Source organism: Rhinopithecus bieti, unplaced genomic scaffold, assembly GCF_001698545.2.
Source record: "Rhinopithecus bieti isolate Rb0 unplaced genomic scaffold, ASM169854v2 scaffold_31787, whole genome shotgun sequence".
NCBI lineage: Eukaryota > Metazoa > Chordata > Mammalia > Primates > Cercopithecidae > Rhinopithecus > Rhinopithecus bieti.
The window spans coordinates 4,077,131-4,103,556 of NW_016814655.1; the positions used below are offsets into that span (position 1 = coordinate 4,077,131).

Genomic DNA, 26,426 nt, shown 5'->3' on the forward strand with positions numbered 1-26,426 from the left:
TGGTTCAAGTAATTCTCCTGCCTCAGCCTCCTGAGTAGCTGGGACTACAAACTCCTACCACCACACCCAGCTACTTTTTGTATTTTTCTTTTTTCCCGAGACAGAGTCTTGCTTTGTCACCCAGGCTGGAATGTAGCAGCACAATCTCGGCTCACTGCAACCTCTGCCTCCTGGGTTCAAGCAGTTCTCCTGCCTCAGCCTCCCGAGTAGCTGGGATTACAGGCGCACACCACCATTTTTTTTTTTTGTATTTTTAGTAGAGGCAGGGTTTCACCCTGTTAGCCAGGCTGGTCTCGAACTGGTCTGGAACTCTTGACCTCATGATCCGCCTGCCTCAGCCTCCCAAAGTGCTCGGGTTACAGGCGTGAGCCACTGCACCCGGCCTCATAAGGGGTGTGTGTGTGTGTGTGTGTGTGTGTGTGTGTGTGTGTGTGTTTGTGTTTTGAGACAGACAGAATTTTGCTCTTGTTGCCCAGGCTGGAGGGCAGTGGCGCGATCTCAGCTCACTGCAACCTCCGCCTTCCGGTTTCAAGCAATTCTGCCGCCTCAGCCTCCCGAGTAGCTGGGATTACAGGTGCCCTCCTCCACGCCCAGCTAATTTTTGAATTTTTAGTAGAGATGGCGTTTCACCATGTTGGCCAGGCTGGTCTCGAACTCCTGACCTCGTGATCCGCCTGCCTCGGCCTCCCAAGGTGCTGGGATTACTGGCGTGAGCCACTGCACCCAGCCTCGTAAGGTATATATTAAGGTCCTGCTGTGTAAATAAAAATTGAATCTTAGAAATTGTTGATTATGATGGGTATTCAGTGTACCTCATAATATGGTCCTTTATCTTTTTTTTTCTTCCTTGAGACAGGGTCTTTCTCTGCTGCCCAAGCTGGATTGCAATGGCGCGATCTTGGGTTGCTGCAGCCTCTGCCTCCTAGACTCAAGCAGTCCTCTCGTTTCAGCTTCCTGAGCAGCTGGGACTATAGGCACACACCCTCATGCCCAGCTAATACTTTACTATGTTGCCCAAGCTGGTCTTGAACTCCTGGTTCAAGCAGTCTACCCACCTAGGCCTCCCAAAGTGATGGGATTACAGGCATGAGCCACTGCACCTCACCCTAACTTTTTATTACGTGGAAAAGCATTTATGTTACCACAAAAGTTAGGCTATTGGGAGTAACCCGTAGGAAACTGTTTTCATGACAGGACAAGGGGAGTTTTAGTCTGATGGAAGCACAAAGGCAATTTGGTTCAGTGCTTGACTCTGCTTGACTTGGAGGAGGAAAAACATTGAGGTGGATTCAGCCTCTGCACTAATTTTTTAGTTACTGGAATATGAAATTAGATTTCTCCCCTAAATTGGGTATGCTTTTTTTTTTTGAGACGGAGTTTCACTCTTTTTGCCCAGGCTGGAGTGCAGTGGTACGATCTCAGCTCACTGCAACCTCTGCCTCTGGGGTTCAAGCGATTCTCCTGCCTTAGCCTCCGGAGTAGCTGGGATTATAGGTGTATGCCACCATGCCCGGTTGAGTTTTTAATATTTTTAGTAGAGATGGAGTTTCATCATGTTGGCCAGGCTGGTCTCGAACTCCTGACCTCAGGTGATTTACCCACCTCAGTCTCCCAAAGTATTGGGATTACAGGCGTGAGCCACTGCGCCCAACAGGGTATGCATGTTTTATGGTCTTTTTTTTTCTTTTTTGAGATGGAGTCTCACTCTCTTGCCCAGGCTGGAGGCGTGATCTCGGCTCACTGCAAGCTTCGCCTCCCGGGTTCATGCCATTCTTCTGCCTCAGCTTCCGGAGTAGCTGGGACTACAGGTGCCTGCCACCATGCCCGGCTAATGTTTTTGTATTTTTGGTAGAGACGGGGTTTCACCATGTTAGTCAGGATGGTCTCCATCTCCTGACCTCATGATCCGCCTGCCTTGGCCTTCCAAAGTGCTGGGATTACTGGTGTGAGCCACTGCGCCTGACCAATTTTTTTTTTTTTTTTTTTTTTTTTTGAGACAGAGTTTTGCCCTTGTTGTCAAGGCTGGAGTGCAGTGGCATGATCTCGGCTCACTGCAACCTCTGCCTCCTGGGTTCAAGCAATTCTCCTGCCTTAGCCTCCCGGGTAACTGGGATTACAGGCATGCACCACCATGCTCAGCTTATTTTGTATTTTTAGTAGCGATGCGGTTTCTCCTTGTTGGTCAGGCTGGTCTCAAACTCCTGACCTCAGGTTATCCACCCACCTCGGCATCCCAAAGTGCTGGGATTACAGGCGTGAGCCACCGTGCCTGGCTTTATGATCTTAAGATAGTCTCTTACCCTTTTTGTTCTATAGTTTCTATATATAAAGTAGATTATAAAAAGAAATAACCCAAGACAGACTGCATGGTATGTCAAAAGAGTATAGGTCTTGAAGACTAACTCAGGGTAGGTAACCCCTGGGATGTAACTTCTCTGAACTGATCATCAGTTTCTGTATTTCTAAACTGGAGATTACAATAGCAACTCAAAGGATTGTTGTAAGAATCAACATATGATATTCTTAAGTCTAAATTATCAATATGACTACTAAAATAATGCAAGGTCATTCAAAAATAAAGGTTAAGTGGTCCATGGTGCTATAATACATACACCTGCATACCAAAGAAAATGGAGTCTTACGAGATGTGTGATACAGCAAAAATTTAATGCCATTTTAAGCTCAGTGGTGTTTAGTAAACCTGAGAGTAGTATGCCACTCTATACTGCCTTAGTCCAACAAGAGTATTGTGTTCAGCTCTGGATACCATATTTTAAGAGAGATATTGGTAAACAGGTATAACCAGAATGGTAAAAGTTTGAAAATACGTCCTATGTGGTAGCAGAAAGAACAAAAATACTTCATTTGGAAATAAAGCAGTGGTAAGTCCCTCAAATTAGTTTAAAATCTTTAAAGGGCTACCAAATAAAAGAAAAATTGGTCTGATTCACAATATCAGAAGACAAAACTATGACTACTAGCTATATGTTACTGGGTGAAGCATGTTTAAGTGGAAGCAAGTAATTTTTTGTGTGTTTTTGAGATGGAGTCTGGCTCTGTCATCCAGGCTGGAGTGCAGTGGCACGACCTCGGCTCACTGCAACCTCCGCCTCGCAGGTTCAAGTGATTCTCCTGCGTCAGCCCCTCGAGTAGCTAGGATTGTAGGCATGTGCCAACATGCCTGGCTAATTTTTGTATTTTTAGTGGAGACGGAGGTTTACCATGTTGGCCAGGCAGGTCTCAAACTCCTGACCTCATGTAATCCACCTACCTCGGCCTCCCGGAGTGCTGCAATTACAGGCATGACCCACTGCATCCGGCCACAAGCAAGCAATTTCTAACAAAGTCCCCCACAAATGAAATTGCTGACTTGTCAGTTAAGCTGTCTTTTGATATTCAGGCAGAAGCTGATACCCATGTACCATGTATTCTACAGAGAGAATTCTTATAATGAATGGGATGTTTTATTTTATAACTCTAAGATAATATGATAATTTAGCATTCTATTTATGTGTATATTTTATATTTATATGTATATTTACAGATTTACAGTTTATATTTATATATTGATATAATATATAAAATCATCTATAGGTTTATTTATAATATATAAATTATATATTTCTGTATCTCTCTTACTTTTTTCTTTTTATATATTAAAAAAAATTTTTTTTTGGAGATGGAGTCTTGCTGTGTTGCCCAGGCTGGAGTGCTTTGGAGTCTAGGTGGCTCACACCTGTAATTCCAGTACTTGGGGAGGCTAAGGCAGGAGGATGGCTTGAGGCCAGGAGTTTTGAGACCAGCCTGGCCAACATAGTGAGACCCTATCTCTTAATTTTATTTTTTTTAAATTAGCCATGCATGGTGGCACATATCTGTACTCCCAGCTACTCAGGTAGGCTAAGGCAAGAAGTTCACTTAAGCCCAGAAGGTTGAAGCTGCAGTGAGCTGCTACACTCCTGCGTGGGTGATAGAGCAGATCCTATGTCTTTAAAAAAAAAAAAAAGAACGAAGAAGAATACTTGGGAGATGATGCAATTGTGAACTTGTCTAATCTTCACAACATAAGGAAGAAAGAATATTGGCTTTGATGATAGGCACACCTGAGTTTGAATTTCAGTTTTATTACCTACCAGCTCTGTGTGACCCAAAGCAAGTTATGACCTCTGTGAGCTTAATTTTTTTTCATCTGTAGAAAGGGGTACTAATACCTGATTTGTAGGGCTATTGTGAGAACTAAATGAAAAACATGCACAATATATGAATACCTAATTCAGTGCCTGGCACATAGTACTTTCTCAACAAAAAGTTAGATCTCCCTTGTCTCCTGCATGGCTTAAAAGTAATTGATTTAACCAAGAAATCTGTAGGCTTCTAGGTGAAAAGGAAACAGTAAAATTATGTCCAGGTACTTATTCTGCAAGAAAAGCAATAGGAAGCAGAGCAGCCTTCTTGTAAGAAATTTTGTATTGTAAACATCACTATAGAGAGAAAAATCACATTAATTATGATTAAAAGAAAAACAAACATGAAATCAGACTTTAAGCTGTAAAATGTTAGGATGCTAAATGCGGGGTGAGGGGGAATCTAATATTTAAGAATATACTTTTTCCTAGAGATCTATTGTACATCATGACGACTACAGTTAATAATGTATTATATACTTGAAAATTGATAAGAGTAGATCCTAAATGTTCTCACTACAGTAAAATAGTATGTGAGCTGATGAATATATTAATTTGCTTGATTTTATTAGTTTATGGTATATATGCATCTTAAAACCTATAGATATACACAATTTTAATTTGTCTATTATCCCCTAATAAAGCTGGAAGAAATAAGCAAATTCTCATATTTTCCATCAAATAACAAAGAATATACTTTTAACTTCTAAAATTAAGTATAGAAAGTAGTGTAAAGTACTGCATAAAACTGCCTTTGCCTTAACCACTAGGTGGCAGAAATGGCAATTACATTTGTTTATTTCATAAAACTTCAGGTGACCGTGTTTTAGAATTACAATGCATTGATGTTTCTCAAATATATATGTTGTTTTATGGTTAAACATGTAGCTTAAAGTATTAAATATTGATTAATTTTGCTCTCATTTTTCAGTGCTAATGAAGGCACGGGACATTTTAAGGTATTTTACTTTTTTTTTCATTCATTTCACAAGAGGACTCTAGCACACAAATTCGAGTCACATTAACAACCAAATGGAGATTGTATAAAGAAGTTATTTAAATATGAAGTACATTTAATAATATTTTATAGATTTATGAATAAAAGTTATTAAGTAGGGATTTGTTCATTCAGAATAGTAGTCTAAGGAAAATTAAGTGAAGTGAATACTTTTTAAAATAAATCCAAATGCTATGTTAATTGGGATAAAAAATGTCTTCAAAAGCATTTTTTGCATAGTTTGCCAATTTGAGTTAAATGTGAGCTTAAAATTTTATTGCATGTACATTTTTTGCCTCAAGTATCTTGCCCACTTTACTTCAATTATTCACTGAAGTTTTAGAGGTAGAATGGAACTCTTTGTAACATATTTAAGTTCAGAGTTGATTTAAAGATTCCAAAATCACAGGTACCTGTATTACAGTGTTACTACTATAATGGAGTCATCCAGGAAAAGGTAACTTTTTAAAAAGGGGTAAATCAGACCTTATAGTTACTTGGGGAGCGTAAAATACAAGGATAGGTGACTTTGATCTGTTTAGATTTTCAAGTGACTTTGTCGGAGTCTGTACTGAAAGTTAGGTGAATTATACCTGGTTGGATATTACTGTACTGTTTTATGAACACACTAGCTCAGAGACATGAATTAAAGCATAGGAATATATAGGTAATTCTCTGGATGAAGCATATATACAATGTATCTCAGAGACTGATGTGATAGAGGGAATGCAGTTTTAAGTCCCCATTAATTTTTTTTTTTTTTTTTTTTTTTAATACGAGTCTTCCTCTTCCGCTCAGGCTGGAGTGCAGTGCGCAATCTCGGCTCACAGCAACCTTCCGCCTTCTGGGTTCAAGCGATCTTGAACCCAAGCCTCCAGCTCTCCTGAGTAGCTGGGATTACAGGCATGAACCACCACAAACCTGGCTAATTTTGTATTTTGAGTAGAGACGGTGTTTCACCATGTTGGCCAGCTATTCTCAACTGCCTGACCTCCAGTGACTCCACCCACCGGGGCCTCCCAAAGTGCTGGGATTACAGGTGTGAGCCACTTACATCCGATCATATATCCCGTGATTTTTGATGCGTTGAACCTGCTTCTAAGTTGTAAAACATCAAACTGGTGGTGTAGCTTTAGGAATTTCTCATGGGCCATGTGGTGGGTGGATAGTGGCAAAAAGATAAGGTTTTGTATGGTTTAAGCACAGGGATATATGCTACCAGTGTTCCCTGAAGAGTCTGTCTAATAACCTGCAGTAGTTCAGTCCAACAGAAGTTTTAAAACCTCATGAAGAAAGAACTAGGAATGAATTGAAATATTAGGCCAGTTCGTTGGCTCACATCTGTAATCCCAGTACTTTGGGAGGCCAAGGTAGAAGATTGCTTGGAACCAGGAGTTCAAGACCAATCTGACAACATAGGATACCCTGTCTCTATAAAAATAAAAATGTTAGCTCTGCATGATGGCATGGGTGATAGTTCCCAACTACTCAGGAAGCTAAGGTTGGCAGGATCACGTGAACCTAGGAAATTGAGGCTGCAGTGAGCTGTGATCGTGTCACTGCACTCTAGCCTAGTGACAGAGTAAAGACTGTCTTAAAAAAAAAGAAAAGATTAAAATATTATCTACTGATTCCTCAAAAACACCATGTGCAACCCAGGAATATATAGTTGTGATTCTCACACATGGAAAAAACCATGATAGCGGCCGGGCGCGGTGGCTCAAGCCTGTAATCCCAGCACTTTGGAGGCCGAGACGGGCGGATCACGAGGTCAGGAGTTCGAGACCACCTGGCTAACACGGTGAAACCCTGTTCTACTAAAAAATACAAAAAAGCTAGCCGGGCCGAGGTGGCTGGACATCTGTAGTCCCAGCTACTTGGGAGGGCTGAGGCAGGAGAATGGCGTAAACCTGGGAGGCGGAGTTGCAGGAGCTTGAGATCCGGCCACTGCACTCCGGCCCGGGCGACAGAGGCCAGACTCCGTCTCAAAAAAAAAAAAAAAAAAACAAAAAAACATGATAGCAATACCACCTTGAAGTGTTCTTGCCAAAACATATTGGAAGGTGATTATGCTTCTAGGTTTAATTACTAATTTATAAGAAATACAGGGTACAAAGAGATGTATTAGGCTGAGCGCGGTGCCTCATGCCTGTAATCCCAGCACTTTGGGAGGCCGAGGTGGGCGGATCATGAGGTCAGGAGATCGAGACCATCCTGGCTAACACAGTGAAACCCTGTCTCTACTAAAAATGTAAAACAAATTAGCCAGGCGTGGTGGCGGGTGCCTGTAGTCCCAGCTACTCCAGAGGTGGAGGCAGGAGAATGGTGTGAACCTGGGAGGCAGAGCTTGCAGTGAGCCGAGATCGCGCCACTATACTCCAGCCTGGGCGACACAGCGAGACTCCGTCTCAAAAAAAAAAAAGATGTATTAAATGAACTGTAGGAATATAATAAGCCAGATCAAGATAGTGGAAAACTACATGGCAACCAATTCTGTTTCTTCAGCAAATAAATTAAAAAGGAAAGAGATGAAGAATAAACCTACAGATGAAACCTATTGATAAAAGTAACTCAAGGGACATATAAGTTAATTACATTGTATGCACATTATTTGGATTTGATTTGAAAATATACTTTTAAAATAATAACCCCAAATTGGGCTGGGGACATTGGGTCATGCCTGTAATCCTAGTGCTTTGGGAGCCCAGGGTGAGTGGATTACCTGAGGTCAGGAGTACGAGACTAGCCTGGCCAACATGCCACAACCCTATCTCTACTAAAAATACAAAAATCAGCCAGGCCTAGCTACTTGGGAGGCTGAGGCAAGAGAATCACTTGAACCGGGAGAGTGGAAAACTCGGCGAAGTGAGTTGAGATCATGTCACTTCACTCCAGCCTGGGCAAAAGAGCGAAACTCCATCTCAAAAAACATTATAATAACCCCAAATTGAAAACAACGTATATAACCTATTCGCTGATGAATGGATAAATAAAATGTTCTACTTCCATATAATAGAGTATTATTTGACAGTAAAAAGGAACGAAGTGCTGATACATGGTCTGACATGGGTAAACATTGAAAACATGTTGCTAAGGAAAATAAGCCAGTCACAAAAGGCCATCCATATATTACATTATTTCATTTATCTGAAATGTGCAGAACAAGAAAATCCACAGGAGCAAAAAACAGATTAGTGGTTGGCAGAGACTTGGGGAAGAGGCTCAATGGGGAGTGACTGCCAAGAGGTACAGGTTTCTTTTTTTTTTTTTTTTTTTTTTTTTGTAGACGGAGTCTTGCTCTGTCAACCACTCTGGAGTGAAATGGCACAATCTGGGCTCACTGCCACCTCTGCCTCCTGGGTTCAAGCAATTCTCCTGCCTCAGCCTCCCAAGTAGCTGAGATTACAGGTGTGCCCCACCACACCCAGCTAATTTTTTGTATTTTTAGTAGAAATGGAGTTTCACCATGTTAGCCAGGCTGGTCTCAAACTCCTGACCTCAGGTGATCCACCTTCCTCGGTCTCCCAAAGTGCTGGGATTTACAGGCATGAGCCACCTTGCCCAGCCAGGCTTCTCTTTAGGGTAATGAAAATATTCTGAAATTACATAGCAGTGATGGTTGCAAAATTTTGTAGATACACTAAAATCGTTTAATTGTACACTTTAAAGGGTGAATTTAATGGTATGTGAATTTACATCTCAATAAAGCTGTTGAATTTTTTTTTAATACGTAAGCCAAGATTCAGTAGAAACTTTGAATAGAAGCATTGTTTGTAATTTGCTTGGTGTAAACATTTTGGGGATATAAAAATGTATCTGGTTGAAACAATATATGCTTGGCCAGGTGTGGTGGCTAACACCTGTAATCCCAGCACTTTAGGAGACCACGACGGGAGAATCACTTGAAGTTAGGAGTTGAGACCAGCCTGGGCAACATGGGGAAACCCTGTCTCCACTGAAAATACAAAAATTAGCCTGGTATAGTGATGCATGCCTGTAATCCCAGGTACTCAGGAGGCTGTGGCAGGAGAATTGCTTGAATCCTGGAGGGAGAGGCTGCAGTGAGCCGAGATTGCACCACTGCACTCCAGCCTGGGCAATAGAGCAAAACTTCATCTCAAAACAAACAAACAAAAAAACAGGCCGGGCATGGTGGCTCACACCTGTAATCCCAGCACTTTGGGAGGCTGAGGCAGGCAGATCACGAGGCCAGGAGATAGAGACCATCCTGGCTAACATGATGAAACCCCATCTCTACTATATTAGCCGGGCATGGTGGCAGGCGCTTGTAGTCCCAGCTATTCGGGAGGCTGAGGCAGGAGAATGGTGTGAACTCAGGAGGCAGTTTGCAGTGAGCCAAGATCACGCCACTGCACTCCAGCCTGGGCGACAGAGCGAGACTCTGTCTCAACAAACAACAAAAAAACTGACTGGGCACGGTGGCTTACGCCTGTAATCCCAGCACTTTGGGAGGCTGAGGTGGGCGGATCACCTGAGGTCAGGAGTTTGAAACCAGCCTGCCCAACATAGTGAAACCCTGTCTCTACTGAAAATACAAAAATTAGTGTGGTGGCTCGCGCCTATAATCCAGCCACTTGGAAGGCTGTGGCAGGAGAATTTCTTGAACCCGGGAGGCAGAGGTAGCAGTGAGTCAAGACCCCATGATTCCACTCCAGCCTGGGCAACAAGAGGGAAACTCCATCTCAAAAACATATATATGTATATGCTTATGTTAGAATTTTTGTTTGAGCCCATCACTGGTTATATTTTTTTCATGAAAATTTTGTTTTAGTTTTCTCTTTTAGTAATAACAGCCCTATAAGACAATAAAATCATTTTCTACTGGGTTTAAGAAATTGGGGCCAGGTGCGGTGGCTCACGCCTGTAATCTCAGCACTTTGGGAGGCCAAGGCCGGTGGATCACCTGAGGTCAGGAGTTCGAGACCAGCCTGACCAATATGATGAAACCCCATCTCTACTAAAAATATAAAATTAGCCAGACGTGGTGGCAGGTGCCTGTAGTCCCAGCTAGTTGGGAGGCTGAGATAGGAGAATCACTTGAACCCAAGAGGCAGAGGTTGCAGTGAGCCGAGATCGCACCACTGCACTCCAGCCTGGGTGACAGAGTGAGACTCCGTCTCAAGAGCTAAAATCTGTCGGGCACAGTGGCTCATGCCTGTATTCCCAGCACTTTGGGAGGCCGAGGTGGGCGGATCACGAGGTCAGGAGATCAAGACCAGCCTGGCTAACATAGTGAAACCCCGTTTCTAAAAATACAAAATTAGTGTGGTGACACATGTCTGTCGTCCCAGCCACTTGGGAGGCTGAGGCAGGAGAATCGCTTGAACCTGGAAGGCAGAGGTTGCAGTGAGCCACGATCGCGCCACTGCACTCCAGCCTGGGTGACAGAGCAAGACTCCATCTCAAAAACAGAAAACAAAGTTAAATTCCTTTACATAAAGAGCAAAATGATACAAATAATCTTAGAGACAAATGGCTCACAACACTTACAATTCTTCAGTGCTTACTATGTGACAGGTATTTTTACTAGTTATTTACATACATTAACTTATTTTCATAATGTATGAAGCAGGTGCTATTTTTATCTGTTTTACAAATAGAGACACAGACAAGTTCAGGAACTTGCCCAAAGATTCACTATTAGAGCTGGGCGCGGTGGCTGGCTCACGCCTGTAATCCCAGCTCTCAGGGAGGCAGAGGCGGGAGGATAGCTTGAGCCCAGGAGTTCGAGACCTGCCTGGGTAATACAGCGAGACCCCATTCTCCACAAAAGGAAAAAAAAAAAAAAAAAAAAAAAACAAAAAAAAAAAAGATTCACTATTAGAAAATGGCAGAACCAGGAAGTTTGAGCCCAGGTAGTCTGTGCCTGGAGTGCCTACGCTCAACACCTATTCTATATGCTGTACTGTGGTAATAATGGGTAGACCATTTATCAGTTGCTCAAGTATAACAAGCAAGCCCAAGACACCTAGAAAAATAAAATACCTATCTAATATATACTCTATGAGTTTTAGTCGGGAAAGTTCTTAAGAACAAACTACTGTACAGACACAAATGTGTGCCTTGGTTCCCTGGGTAGCCATTCTAGGCTCCCAGTCTGTAAGTCCTAGAAAAATACTTTGTACTTTTCCTAAAAGGGACTCTGTTTAGTTCTGATTACTTCAGCTTTTCATTTGCATGAGGTCGTAGCATCTTTAATTGTCTCAGAGAGGTGGGAGCTAGGTAAGCATTAATTTTTACTTTCAAACTCTGTCATCTACTTATCACCTCCTACACCTCAAACTGTTGCATCCCACATTCCAGCCACATATGTCTAGATAGTGATCTTTTTATTTTTCACTCAAAAAAGAAATCCCTGGCCGGGCCCAGTGGCTCACACCTGTAATCCCAGCACTTTGAGAGGCCAAGGCGGGCGAATCACGAGGTCAGGAGATTGAGACCATCCTGGCTAACAGTGAAACTCCAACTCTTTTAAAAATACAAAAAAAAAAAAAAATTAGCTAGGTGTGGTGGCGCATGCTTGTAGTCCCAGCTACTCGTGAGACTGAGACAGGAGAATGGTGTGAACCTGGGAGGCGGAGCTAGCAGTGAGCTGAGATTTCGCCACTGCACTCCAGCCTGGGTGACATAGCGAGACTCCATCTCAAAAAAAAAAAGGAAAAGAAATCCCTTTATTATGAAACTTTTTAAACTTACACAAAAGTAGGCAGAATAGTATAATGAACTCCCATGTACACACTACTGCAATAATTATAAATTCATGTTAAGTATCCGTTTATGGCAACATAATAATGATACTACAGTTTTTAAATTAATGATAATCCCTTGATCAAATATTCATGCACTATTTAAATTTCCTACATTATCCCATGAAAATAGTTTGATAGTTTTTCAATCAGGATTCAGTAAGGTCCATATATTGTATTGGTTAATGTGTTTGTCATTTACACCCCTTAATGTTTTTTAGTCTTGCCATTCCTCCTCCATCTTGTTTTTTCTTCCTTGCAGTTTTTTGTTTTTTGTTTTTTGTTTTTGTTTTTGTTTTTGTTTGTTTTTTGTTTTTTTGTTTTTTTGGTTTTTTTTTTTTTGCGACGGAGTTTTGCTCTTGTTGCCTAGACTGAAGTACAATGGCACGATCTTGGCTCACCACAACCTCTGCCTCCCAGGTTCAAGTGATTCTCCTGCCTCAGCCTCCCCAGTAGCTGGGATTATAGGCATGCACCACCATGCCTGGCTAATTTTGTATTTTTAGTAGAGACACGGTTTCTCCATGTTGGTCAGGCTGGTCTGGAACTCCTGACCTCAGGTGATCCTCCTGCCTCGGTCTCCCAAAGTGCTGGGATTACAGGCATGAGCCACCTCACCTGGCCCCTTGCGGTTTTTATGTTGAAGAAACAAAGTTGTTTTATTTATTTAATTATATATTTATTTTGAAATGGAGTCTCGCTCTGTCGCCCAGGCTGGAGTGCAGTGGTGTGATTTCGGCTCACTGCAACCTCCACCTCCCAGGTTCAAGTGATTTTCCTGCCTCAGCCTCCTGAATAGCTGGGATTACAGGTGCATGCCACCATGCCCGGCTAATTTTTTTTGCATTTTTTTGGTAGAGATGGGATTTCACCATGGTGGCCAGGCTGGTCTCGAACTCCTAACCTCAAACGATCTGCCTGCCTCTGCCTCCCAAAGTGCTGGGATTGCAGGCGTGAGCCACCATGCCCAGCCTCGAAGTTGTTTTAGACATTTGGTATTGGGTGTTTTCTCTGTGTCTTTGAAGTGTAAGTTGAGTACTTGAAATGAATGAATAAATTTTACTCTGAGTTTTGTTTTTTCAATGAAACATTAAAATAAACCAGCAAGCCTATTTAGAAAAATTGTTGACATACTTTTCCGAAAGGGAAAGCTAAGCAGAATTTCCATTTTTCTTCTCTGATATGTATATTAACTTGCTTCATAGTAAGTTTTTTCAAGAGTCTGTTGAATCATCTTTCCTATAAAATTTTCTTTAATGTTTACACATCACATATATATACATACATCTCACGCATGTACAGGTATATTTAACCTAAAATAGTTTTATCTATCTATTTTGTAGCCATTGGAAAAGAAGTTTGTTCGAGTTTCAGGAGAAGCAACTATTGGACATGTAGAAAAATTCCTCAGAAGAAAAATGGGTCTTGATCCAGCTTGTCAGGTACAGTACCTATATATAAAAGAATAGGTAAAGTTGTGAGATTACCTTTGGCACACTGAAGAAATAACTCTCTAGGATTTCATGCAATTATTTTTGTTTTATGATGATGTAGACATTGTTAATGCTAATTGAATATCGATACATAGTGATTCACACCTCCAGCTATAATCACATTTGATTTATTGCCCATTTTTTTTTTTTTTCTTTTTTTTGAGACAGTCTGTTTCTGTTGCCCAGGCTGAAGTACATTGACATGATCATGGCTCACTGCAACGTTGAGGTTTTCCTGAGCTTGGTTGGTCCTGCCTCCTGTCTCAGCCTCCTGAGTAGTTAGGACTAGAGGCACATGCCACCATGCCCATCTTATTATTATGTTTTTTAAGAGTTGTGGTCTTGCTATGTTGTCCATGCTGGTCTCAAACTGCGAGCCTCAAGTAATCCTCCTGCCTCAGCTTCCCAAAGCACTAGGATTATAGGAGTTAGCCACTGTGCCAGGCTAGTATCCATTTCCTACTGCCACTGATGGCAATCTATTAGTGTCAGAGAAGAGCTGAAGATAGGAGAAATATTAAAGAGTCTTCAGTTCCAACTCTTTCTATTTCGGTAGTAGAGAAAAATATTGCTTATCATCCACTTTTCTTTATAGGACATCCTTGCATTTATTAGTTGTTCAAGTATAACAAGCAAGGTCGACCAGGCGCAGTGGCTCACGCCTGTAATCCCAGCACTTTGGGAGGCTGAGGTGGGCAGATCACGAGGTCAGGAGATCCAGCCTGACTAACATGACAAAACCCCGTCTCTACTAAAAATATAAAAATTAGCCGGATATGCTGGCATGCACCTGTAATCCCAGCTACTCAGGAGGCTGAGGCAGGAGAATCACTTGAACCTGGGAGGCAGAGGTTCCAGTGAGCCAAGATTGCACTACCGCACTCCAGCCTGGGTGACAGAGCACGACTCCATCTCAAAACAAAACAAACAAAAAAACAAGCAAAGCTCAGGACACCTAAGAGAAGTGAAATATATTTATCTAATAGGGACCCTATTAGTTTTTTGTTTTGTTTTGTTTTGTTTTGAGATGGAGTTCCACTCTGTCGCCTAGGCTGGAGTGCAGTGGCGTGATCTCGGCTCACTGCAACCTCCGCTCCCCGGGTTCAAGCGATTCTCCTGCCTCAGCCTTCCTGAGTAGCTGGAATTACAGGCAGGTGCCATCTTGCCCAGCTAATTTTGTATTTTTAGTAGAGATGGGGTTTCTCCATGTTAGTCTGGCTGGTCTCAAACTTCTGACCTCAGGTGATCCTCCTACCTCAGCCTCCCAAAGTGCTGGGATTATAGGTGTGAGCCACCGTGCCTGGCTGACCCTATTGGTTTTTTTATGGATTAAAAGAGATCTCCTGTTCTAGCTATGTAATATTTTTCTTTTTTTTTTTTTGAAGCGGAGTCTCACTCCATTGCCCAGGCTGAAGTGCAGTGGGGCGGTCCCAGCTCACTGCAACTTCCACCTCCTGGGTTCAAGCGATTCTCTTGCCTCAGGCTCCCAAGTAGCTGGGATTACAGGCCTGTGCCACCACACCTGGCTAATTTTTGTGTTTTTAGTAGAGACGGGGTTTCACCATGTTGTTGGTCAGGCTGGTCTCAATCTCCTGACCTCGTGATCTGCCTGCCTCGGCCTCCCAAAGTGCTGGTATTACAGGCGTGAACCACTGCACCTGGCCGTAATATTTTCTTGTTGTACGATGGAAACTTCAAACTTCATGTATCATTGAACATAAAAGTAAAATATACTCATAGTTCTAGTTATGTGGTCCAGTTAGTAAAAATGCACATTTATTTAGCTTTGCTTTTTCATTAGTCAAATTTAAAAGCATTTTTGTTATTCTCTATCATGTGTAAAGTCTTATAGGATAATTTTTATCTGAAATACTGTGTATTGTGGCTAGGCACGGTGGCTCACCTGTATAATCCCAGCACTTTGGAAGGCCAAGGCAGGTGGATCATTTGAGGTCAGGAGTTTGAGACCAGCCGGGCCAACATGGTGAAACCCTGTCTCTATTAAAAAATGAAAAATAGCTTGGCATGGTGGCACCCTCCTATAATCCCAGCTATTCAGGAGGCTGAGGCTGGAGAATTGCTTGAACCTGGGAGATGGAGGTTGCAGTGAGCCTAGATCATGTCATTGCACTCCAGCCTGGGCGACAGAGTGATAATCTGTCTCAAAAAAATAGTACAATAAAATAAAATAATAAAATACTCTATTGTTAGTTAAATTAATAGATATGTTAAAACAGTGACTAGCCAGGTGCAGTGGCTCATGTCTGTAATCCCAGCACTTTGGGAGGTCGAGGCAGGCAGATCACCTGAGGTCAGGAGTTCAAGACCGGCCTGGCCAACGTGGTGAAACCCTGTCTCTACCAAAAATACAAAAATTAGCCAGGTATGGTGCTGCATACCTGTAGTCCTGGCTACTTAGGAGGCTGAGCAAGAGAATCACTTGAACCTGGGAGGTGGAGGTTGCAGTGAGTCAAGATCATGCCACTACACCCCTACCTGGGCGACAAGAGGGAGACTCTATATCAAAAAAAAAGAAAAGAAAAGGGCCAGACGCGGTGGCTCACGCCTGTAATCCTAACACTTTGGGAGGCCAAGGCAGGCGGATCACCTGAGATCAGGAGTTCAAGACCAGCCTGACCAACATGGTAAACTCCATCTCTACTAAAATATAAAATTAGCTGGGCATGGTGGCACATGCCTGTAATCCCAGCTACTCGGGAGGCTGAGGCAGGAGAATAGCTTGAACCCGGGAGGTGGAGGTTGCTATGAGCCAAGATGGCACCACTGCACTCCAGCCTAGGCAACAACAGCGAAACTCCAGCTAAGAAAAAAAAAGCAACTGAAAGTTTGCTAGTGTTTTTAGTATCAATATTTACTAGTAGTTAAATATATACTAAATCCAATAAAATATGATTTCTCTAACTGAGCTTGACATATCCTGGTTATATCTCATGGCAGCTGAAAACTAGAAATGACCTATTTTTTACCTTGTAGCCACAGCACACTTGAGGTTATTCTTAGGTTTTGGTTAGAAACAAAGCTGGTTAGTGACTCCTGGATTAAGAATTGTGAGTGATCGGCCGGGCGCGGTGGCTCACGCCTGTAATCCCAGCACTTTGGGAGGCCGAGGCGGGCGGATCAGGAGGTCAGGAGATCGAGACCATCCTGGCTAACACAGTGAAACCCCGTCTCTACTGAAAAAAAAATACAAAAAATTAGCCGGGCGTGGTGGCGGGCGCCTGTAGTCCCAGCTACTCGGGAGGCTGAGGCAGGAGAATGGCGTGAACCCGGGAGGCGGAGCTTGTAGTGAGCCGAGATGGTGCCACTGCACTCCAGCCTGGGCGACATAGCAAGACTCCATCTCAAAAAAAAAAAAAAAAAAAATTAAAGAATTGTGAGTGATCACATAACAGCCTATTATTTCTAAAAGCAGAAGTCAGAAGACTTGCCCTTATTATAGAATAAGAAGTGACACCCTCCTGGGTATATGGATTATTCTGTGGCTATATAAGTGTTTGTGTGTGTGTTTTGTGGGTTTGTTTGTTTGTTTGTTTGTTTTTGGTGGCAAGAATAATATACTGTGTTGCTCAGGCTGGCTTTTTTGTGTGTGTGTGATACAGAGTCTTGCTCTGTCACCCATGCTGGAGTGCAGTGGCACATTCTTGACTCATTGCGGTCTCTACCTCCTGGGTTCTAGCAATTCTCCTGCCTCAGCCTCCCAGGTAGCTGGGATTAGAGGTGCACACCACCATGCCCGGCTAAATTTTTTGTGTTTTTTAGTAGAGATGGGGTTTCATCATTTTGCCCAGGCTGGTCTCAAACTCCTGGCCTCAAGTGATCCTCCTACCTCAGCCTCCCTACTGGGATTACAGGCATGAGCCACTGTGTCCAGCCTGTTTTTTTTAACTGACAGAAACTATATATATTGGGTTGGGCGTAGTGGTTTACGCCTGTAATCCCAGCACTTTGGGAGGCCAAAGTGGGTGGATAGCTTGAGCCCAGGAGTTTGAGACCAGCCTGGGCAACATAGCGAAACCCCAGCTCTACAAAAAAATACCAAAATTAGCCAGGTGTGTTGGCGCACACCTGTAATCCTAGTAGTCCTAGCTCCTAGGGAGGCTGAGGTGGGAGGATCATTTGAGCCTGGGAGGTTGAGGCTACAGTGATCCATGATTGCTCTGCTGCACTGAGCCTGGGTGACAGCAATACACTGTCTCAAAAAAATAAAAATAACAATAAGTGAAGGCCAGGCAAGGTGGCTCACACCTGTAATCCTAGCACTTTCAGAGGCCAAGGTGGGTGGATCACCTGAGGTCAGAAGTTCAAGACTAGCCTGGCCAACGTGGTGAAACCCTGTCCCTAGTAAATACAAAAATTAGCCAGGTGTGGGAGCACATACCTATAGTCCCAGCTACTTGGGAGGCTGAGGTGTGAGGATCCCTTGAACCCAGGAAGCAGAGGTTGCAGTAAGCTGAGATCACACCACTGCACTCCAGCCTAGGTGAGAGTGAGATTCTGTCTAAAAAAAAAGAAAAAGAAATAAAGAAATCGTACCTATTTATTGTATACAACATGATGTTTTGAAATATGTATACATTGTGGGATGGCAAAATTGAGCTAATTAACATACCATTACCTCACATTTTTTGTGGTGAAAACACCTGAAATCTCTATTCAGCAGTTATAATATATTCTTCTTATTATTATTATTTGTTTGTTTGTTTTTGAGGTGGAGTCTCACTCTGTCGCCCAGGCTGGAGTGCAGTGGCACGATCTCGGCTCACTGCAAGCTTTGCCTCCCAGGTTCACACCATTCTCCTGCCTCAGCCTCCTGAGTAGCTGGGACTACAGGCACTCGCCATCACACCCAGCTAATTTTTTGTATTTTTAGTAGAGATGGGGTTTCACTGTGTTAGCCAGGATGGTCTCGATCTCCTGACCTCAAAGTCCGCCCACCTCGGCCTCCCAAAGTGCTGGGATTACAGGCGGGAGCCACCGCGCCCAGCCTATAATATATTATTAAGTATAGTCACCATGTTGTACAGTGTATCTCTTCTAAGTTGATTTTGTTACCTAAAAATGTGGGTTTCTTCTTTGCTTACATCATAGAAATTAAGGCTTTTAGCATTTTGAAATAAAATGATATAAAGGCTCATACCTGTAATCCCAGCTGCTCTGTAGGCTGAGGTAGGAGGATCAGGTGATCTAAGCTTGGGGGGTCAAGGTGGCAGTGCATGATGAGACCCTGTCTCAAAAAAAAAATGATATAAAATTTGTTTCGACCTTTAATTTTCTTTTTCAGCTCTTGGCTCTCTAAATAAATATTATACCATTCAGCTACTGTATAGCTGGTAATGTTCATAAATTATTATTTAACCAAAATGTTAAAATAGAATTATCAAATACACAGACCCATTAATTGGCGACTAAAATTGTTGAGGCCTAAATTTAAGATAGAGTAAGTAATTAAGAGTTACTTCTAATATGAACAAAACTTGGAGCTAGTTTACCAGTCATCAGACTACAATTCTTGGTGTCCTGCAGTCACTTGAGCCTGATATGCTGACTTTCTTTAAACCAGTTAGTTCCAGGTGGGAAATGTGTGCATGGTTTACAGATATGTGACCTTCATTTGTGGTTATTTACTAACAGGAATGAGTAATTCCCACAGGACTGTTAAACTTTAAAGTTATTTGTGGCAGATCAGATTTTAGAAACAAGACAATTCCAAAAGATTAAAAAATACAGGTCATGTGTTCTTTTTTTTTGAGACAGCGTTTCGCCATTTTTGCCCAGGGTGGAGTGCAATGGCGCGATGATCTCGGCTCACCGCAACCTCCGCCTCCTGGGTTCAAGCGATTCTCTCCTGCCTCAGCCTCCCAAGTAGCTGGTATTACAGGCGTGTGCCACCATGCCTGGCTAATTTTGTAGTTTTTTTAGTAGAGACAGGGTTTCTCCATGTTGGCCAGGCTGGTCTCAAACTCCCAGCCTCAGGCGATCTGCCCACCTCAGCTTTCCAAAGTGCTGCAATTACAAGTGTGAGCCACCGTGCCTGGCCATCATGTGTGTGGTTTTTTTTTTTTTTTTTTGGTTTTTTTTTGAGGCAACAGTCTCGCTCTGTCACCCAGGCTGGAGTGCAGTGGTGCAATCTCGGCTCACTGCAAGCTCTGCCTCCTGGGTTCACGCCATTCTCCTGCCTCAGCCTCCCGAGTAGCTGGGACTACAGGCACCCACCACTATGCCTGGCTAATTTTTTTTTTGTATTTTTAGTAGAGATGGGGTTTCATTGTGTTAGCCAGGATGCTCTCGATCTCCTGACCTCATGATCCGCCTGCCTTGGCCTCCCAAAGTGCTGGGATTACAGGCGTGAGCCACCGTGCCCAGACCATCATGTATTCTTAAGAAAGATTTAAGTTCATTTAAAATTTAGAGATCAATAATTATCCAAATATGTTTCTGTCTCATAGAGACTCCAGTGTCTCAAGGTTACTGTGGTTGATTTAGTGGTATTTATTCTTTGATGTCTTATTGTATTTTGCTTTATATGTAATTAGTATTTTATATTGCTGTGTACATCGTTTGATATTCAGACCTTATTTTGCTTTTATGAAATGAAATTTAGAACATATGCTTCACATTGATCACTAAAAATTCTTCTATAAGATGTGATATTTGATTTTGTTAATTCTGCCATAACTAATTCCATCTTAAAAGTTAGGTTGGCCAGGCACGGTGGCTCACACCTGTAATCCCAGAATTTTGGGAGGCTGAGGCAGGCAGATCATGAGGTCAAGAGATCAAGACCATCCTGGCCAACATGGTGAAACCCCGTGTCTACTAAAAATACAAAAATTAGGTAGGCATGGTCGTACACACCTGTATAGTCCCAGCTACTCAGGAAGATGAGGCAGGAGAATCCCATGAATCCGGGAGGTGGAGGTTGCAGTGAGCCATGATCGCACCACTACACTCAAGCCTGGCGACAGAGCAAGACTCTGTCTCAAACAAAAAAAAAAAGTTAGGTTATTTATTGTTATTACTTATTTGGTGTATGATATTAAGCCTTCTATTAAATTTAGTTTCCAAATAATTTTTTAAGGACTAATATATGATGTTTCCTTACCATTTATTATATATTGTTACTAAATTGAGGGTCTATGTATTTGACCTTAGGAGTACAAAGATGAGACAAAATTCATGCCATCAGGGGACTCCGAGTTTTATAGGAAAGATATATAAGTAAACAACTAACTGACAATAGGATGTAATGAATGCAACAGTAGAGATAACACAAAAATGAATGATTTAACTCAGGAATGGGATTGAAGAACAGATAGGAATTTGCCAGACACACAGAAAAAAAGAACTTAATAGCAGAGAAAAGAGTATGTATGGCCGGGTCTGGTATGGCTGGGTCTGGTGGTTCATGCTTGTAATCCCAGCACTTTGGGAGGCCAAGGCAGGCGCATCACAAGGTCAAGAGATCAAGACCATCCTGGCCAACATGGTGAAACCCCATCTCTACTAAAAATACAAAAAAAAGTAGCTGGGCATGGTGGTACGCCTATAGTCCCAGCTACTTGGGAGGCTGAGGCAGGAGAATCGCTTGAACCCAGGAGGCAGAGGTTGCAGTGAGCCGAGATCCCGCCACTGCATTCCAGCCTGGGAGACAGAGTGAGACTCCATCTCAAAAAAAAAAAAAAAGAGTATGTGTGATCAAAGGAATGAGCCAGTGTGGCTTATCAAAGCACATTGATTGAAAAATCTTCACTTGGAAGCTCTAGCATGATCTTGCTTTTAAAAGATACGGACTTTTCTCCTTTTAATAAGACTACTTTCATGGTCTGATTTCTTCTCTGAGATTCAAAATATTTTTGTTATCTCTTCTTGATACTACAGAGGGTAAGATATTATGCACAAAAAGTTCATGTATCAGCCTTGAGGCTGCTGTCGTTAGAAGGACTTGCTTACAAAGCTGGCCTTTGGCTGTCTGGGAACTAGGCCTGCAAAAAGTTTCCTACACTAATATGAAAAGTTTCCTAACTGCAATTTGGTAGTTGTTAGACAGCGAGTGCCAACTAAACCAACTTTTTTTTTTCCTTTTTTCTTTTTTTTTTCCAGACGGAGTCTCGCTCTGTTGCCCAGGCTGGAGTGCAGTGGCACCATCTTGGCTCACTGCAGCCTCTGCCTCCCAGGTTCAAGCCATTCTCTGCCTCAGCCTCCCGAGTAGCTGGGATTACAGGCGACTGCCACCATGCCTGTCTAATTTTTTTGTATTTTTAGTAGAGACGGGGTTTTACTGTCTTGGCCAGGCTGGTCTTTAACTGCTGACCTTGTGATCTGGCTGCCTCGGCCTCCCAAAGTGCTGGGATTACAGGTGTGAGCCACCGTGCCCGGACTTTTTTTCCTTTTTTTTTTTTTTGAAATGGAGTCTCCCTCTGTTACCCAGGCTGGAATGCAGTGGCGCGATCTCGGCTCACTGCAACTTCTGGCTCCCAGGTTCAAGTGATCCTCCTGCCTCAGTCTCCTGAGTAGCTGGGATTACAGGTGTCCTCCACCATGCCCGGCTAATTTTTGTCTTTTTTGTAGAGATGGGGTTTTGCCACGTTAGCCAGGCTGGTCTCGAACTCCTTACCTCAGATGATCTGCCCTCCTCGGCCTCCCAAAGTGCTGGGATTATAGGCATAAGCCACCGCACCTGGCTGATCCCATTTTTTTTTAAAGCAAAAAATGAATAACAACCCCATATACACCCATATAGTGTTCTAGGACCATACACATCAAACTCTTAGAAACTGACTAACCCCAGCTGAGTGTGGTGGCTCATGCCTGCAATCCCAGCACTTTGGGAGGCCAAGGTGGGCGGATCACCTGAGTTCGGGAGTTCGAGACCAGCCTGACCAACATGAGAAACCCCGTGTCTACTAAAAATAGAAAATTAGCCACACATGGTGATGCATGCCTGTAATCCCAGCTACTTGGGAAGCTGAGGCAGGAGAATCGCTTGAACCTGGGAGAGGCACAGTTTGCAGTGAGCCAAGGTTGTGCCATTGCCCTCCAACCTGGGCAACAAGAGCGAAACTCCATCTCAAAAAGAAAGAAAAAAGAAACTGACCACCCTCTAGGGGTTAAGGTTGAAGTGAGGATTTATCATTCTATTTTCTACATTTTTTTTTAAGTTTGTTACTGTATACCTGTCTGTTTTTATTTTATTTATTTATTTTTTTGAGATGAGATTTCATTCTGTCGCCCAGGCTAGGGGTGGAGTGGTGCGATCATATCTCACTGCCTCAAACTCAAGCAGTCCTCCTGCCTCAGCTTCCCAAGCAGCTAAGATTATAGATGAGAGCCACAGTACCCAGCACCTCTGTGTTTTCTGAATTTGTTACAGTGAATTATTTTTTAAAGATTTTTGTAAAGCTTTTTACAAAAAAAGTAAAGATCTGTAAAAATTCAAAGTTGAAAATACAGTAATAATACCATGAATGTATACCATGTGGTAAAGCCTACTAAGAGTGATGGTTTTTGGATTGCTAAATATTTAATGAAACATAGGCCCAGTGCTTTGGCTCATGCCTGTAATCCCAGCACTTTGGGAGCCTTAGGTGGGCGGATCACCTAAGGTCAGGAGTTTGAGACCAGGCTGGCCAACATGGGGAAATCCCATCTCTACTAAAAATACAAAATTTAGCCAGGTGTGGTGGTGTGCCCTTGTAATCCCAGCTACTCGGGAGGCTGAGGCACGAGAATCGCTTCATCCTGAGAGGCAGGGGTTACAGTGTGTTGAGATTGCGCCACTGCACTCCAGCCTGGGTGACAGAGTGAGACTGTAGTCTAAAAAAAAAAAAAAAAAAAAAAAAAAAAAAATTAATAAAACAATGATAGTACCACATTCTTTAATTTTTTATGGATCTGAGTTCTGTGTGCAAGATCTCACATCATTACTTTTAAGTCATTTTGGAAATACCACTCTAAAAACAGGTGACAGGCTAGATTTGGCCCTTGAGTATGCCAGCCTGGGTTCTATCTCATAATTCTATATAATCTCAGATTAGTAACAACTTTTGCATTTTAGACTTACTAGCTTTTAAATTGACAGAGTGGTATTTGCAAAATGAAAGCACAGCCACACTGTGGCTGCTTTTGTGCTATAACAGCTGAATTGAAGAGTTATAACAGAGATGCTGTGGCCCACAAAGCCTAAAGCATTTATTATTTGGCCCTTTGCAGAAAAGGTTTGCCAACCCCTGAGATGGCATTTAGGCTTTGGAGAAAGTTAGACCTTGCACAGACCTGGTTTCATATCTGAACTTTGCTGTTTACTAGCTTTGTGACCTCAGGAAAGTTTAATGTCTTCACTTCTTAGTTTCCCTATCTGTAAAATTGGAATTGTAGTCACCTAGTTCATAGGCATGTGAGGATTAGATAACACATACCAAATACATATGTAACTTATTGTACATAGTGGCTGCTCATTTAAATGCAGCTGCTATTACTGTTCTTTCCCAACCATGCTGAAAGTTTTTAGAGTTTAACATGTTGACAGTGTATAGAATTTATTGGAGTAAACAGTATTTGAAGATAAGTCTGGCTAGGAGGTGGTTTTAGTGGTTTAAGCCTACGGGCAGTAGTTGAAAGGTATGATATGAATTCAAGAGACAGGAAGAAAGAAGCAATAGGACTTTGTAATTGATTGTATGTAAGAAGAAAGGAAAAGGAGAAAGAGGAAGCAGAGGTGACATTCTGGTATGGAAGACAAAGAGAAATTTCATACCATAATCTAAATAGTAATGTTAGGAGATGGAGCCAGTTAAGTCATATAGTATATATATATAGTAGCTAGTTATACTAATATAACTAATAGTAGTTATATAGTATTATTATATGCTTCTGAGGCTCCTAACCCCCATTTTAATTAATAGGAAGCGAGTATACTCAGTGAAAGATAAAGATTTGCCATTCTATCTTAGCCAGTATAGCATATAGTAGATCTAGCTAAAATGTATATTAGCATATTTCTCTCTAGAGAATTCTGTATAAAAGTCAATATCTGGCCGGAACACACTGGCTCACACTTGTGTTTTGGAGCAACGCAGGAGATCACTTACGACTAGGAGTGAGACAAGTCTGGAGCAAATATCCAGAGACCCTGTCTCTACAAAAATTAAACACATCACACACGCACACACACACGCTTGCTGGGTGCGCTGTGGCCTCAAACTGTAATCCCAGCACTTTGGGATTCTGATGCGGGCAGATCATGAGTCAGGAGATATGATCTGACCATCGCTGGCTAACACGCTAAACCCGTCTCTACTAAAAATACAAAAAATTGCCGGGCAGTGGTGCGCCTTGTTCCAGCTACTGGGAGCCCTGAGGCAAGGAAGGTGTGAACCCAGGAGGCGAAGCTTGCTGTGTCCCCGAGATTGCACCAGGCCCTCCAGCACTGCGGACAGAGCGAGACTCGCATCTCAGAAACAAAAAACAGAAAACACACAATAGCCAGATGTGGTGGTGCCTGACCTCTAGTCCAGCTATTCTGGGGTTGCTAAGGTGGGAGCGATTCCTTGCCTAGGAGTTGAGGCTGCAATGCGCTAAGATTGACTCCCCACTCTCCAGCCTGGGTGACAGATGACCCTGTTTTGGGTTTAAAATAATGATGTAATATAATCTGCGAGCCTTGCAATTACTGCACTGAAATTTTTTCATCTACAAGTTTCCTTAGTGTGAACTTTCAGATGTTTACTATGTTTATATAGCCATGGTAAAATGAGGATATTCCCTCATAAGAGAATTTTTCAACTAATGGATGACTGCCTTTTTAAGATTAATCCTTTAATGATTTTGTTTTTTTTTTTTTTTTGAACGAGTCTCGCCTCTGTCACCCAGGCTGCGTGCAGTGGGCGGATCTCGGCTCACTGCAAGCTCGCCTCCCAGGTTCAGCCATCTCCTGCACAGCCTCCCGGAGTAGCTTGTGACTACAGTCGCCTCCACCCTCTAGTTTTTTGTATTTTTTTTTTTTCAGTAGAGGCGGGGTTTTACCCTGTTAGCCAGGATGGTCTCAATCTCCTGACCTCATGATCTGCCCGTCTCAGCCTCCCAAAGTGCTGGGATTACAGGCATGGGCCACCGCGCCTGGCCTTTTTTTTTTTTTTTTTTAAAAAGACAGAGTCTTGCTCTGTGGCCCAGGCTGGAATGCAATGGCGTGATCTCGGCTCATTGCAACCTCCGCCTCCTGGGTTCAAGTGATTCTCCTGCCTTAGCCTCCCAAGTAGCTGGGATTACAGGCACCATGATTACCACCATGCCCAGTTAATTTTTGCGTTTTTAGTAGAGACAGGGTTTCACCATGTTGGCCAGGCTGGTCTGGAACTCCTGACCTCAGGTGATCTGCCCACCTCTGCCTCCCAAAGTGTTGGGATTATAGGCGTGAGCCACTGCGCCTGCCCTTAATGATTTTTATCACAGATATTTAAAAAGATGTACTTTCCTGTGCTACCTGATGTTGAATACATCCAGCATGACTTAATTTCTTTGAGATTCAGGGAAATCATTTTGAATATCAGTTGTACTGTGCTGTTGTCCTGCTGTATCCTCTAATGCTCTTTCCATGTTACCTTATTTACTTCTGTAAAAAGTTTCTAAAACTCTCTTTTCAAGAGTGTTTAATCAGCCTAAAATAAAATTGCAAAATCTAGTTTGGAAACAATTTATGTTGATTTTTTTTCTTCATTTCTTCAGATGGTATTTTGAAACAACAAATCAATCTAATACTCTCTTCATGTCCATAGGTAGATATCATCTGTGGTGATCACCTGTTGGAGCAGTATCAAACTCTAAGGGAAATCCGACGTGCAATAGGTGATGCAGCAATGCAGGTAGGTTCTAGACATATCCAGGTCTAACAAATAAGTTAGTGAAAAAACAAAGTTCCATTTATCAGTAAGTTTCCATAAATATTCTACAATTGTCTTAAAATTACCTA

General features: G+C 42.5%; 1 protein-coding gene across 2 annotated transcripts in view; it reads left to right on the forward strand.

The window, feature by feature from the left end:
• The window catches only part of PCGF6 (polycomb group ring finger 6), a 48,982-nt gene that overhangs the window by 10,664 nt on the left and 11,892 nt on the right, over positions 1 to 26,426 (forward strand). Inside the window, exons 7-9 of one of the 2 annotated variants that reach the window (XM_017851835.1) lie at positions 5,116 to 5,143; positions 13,292 to 13,390; positions 26,233 to 26,319. In XM_017851835.1, the coding sequence (XP_017707324.1) occupies positions 5,116 to 5,143; positions 13,292 to 13,390; positions 26,233 to 26,319 (214 nt within the window). The remainder of the gene's footprint in view (positions 1 to 5,115; positions 5,144 to 13,291; positions 13,391 to 26,232; positions 26,320 to 26,426) is intronic. The other variant, XM_017851836.1, reaches the window with a different exon arrangement.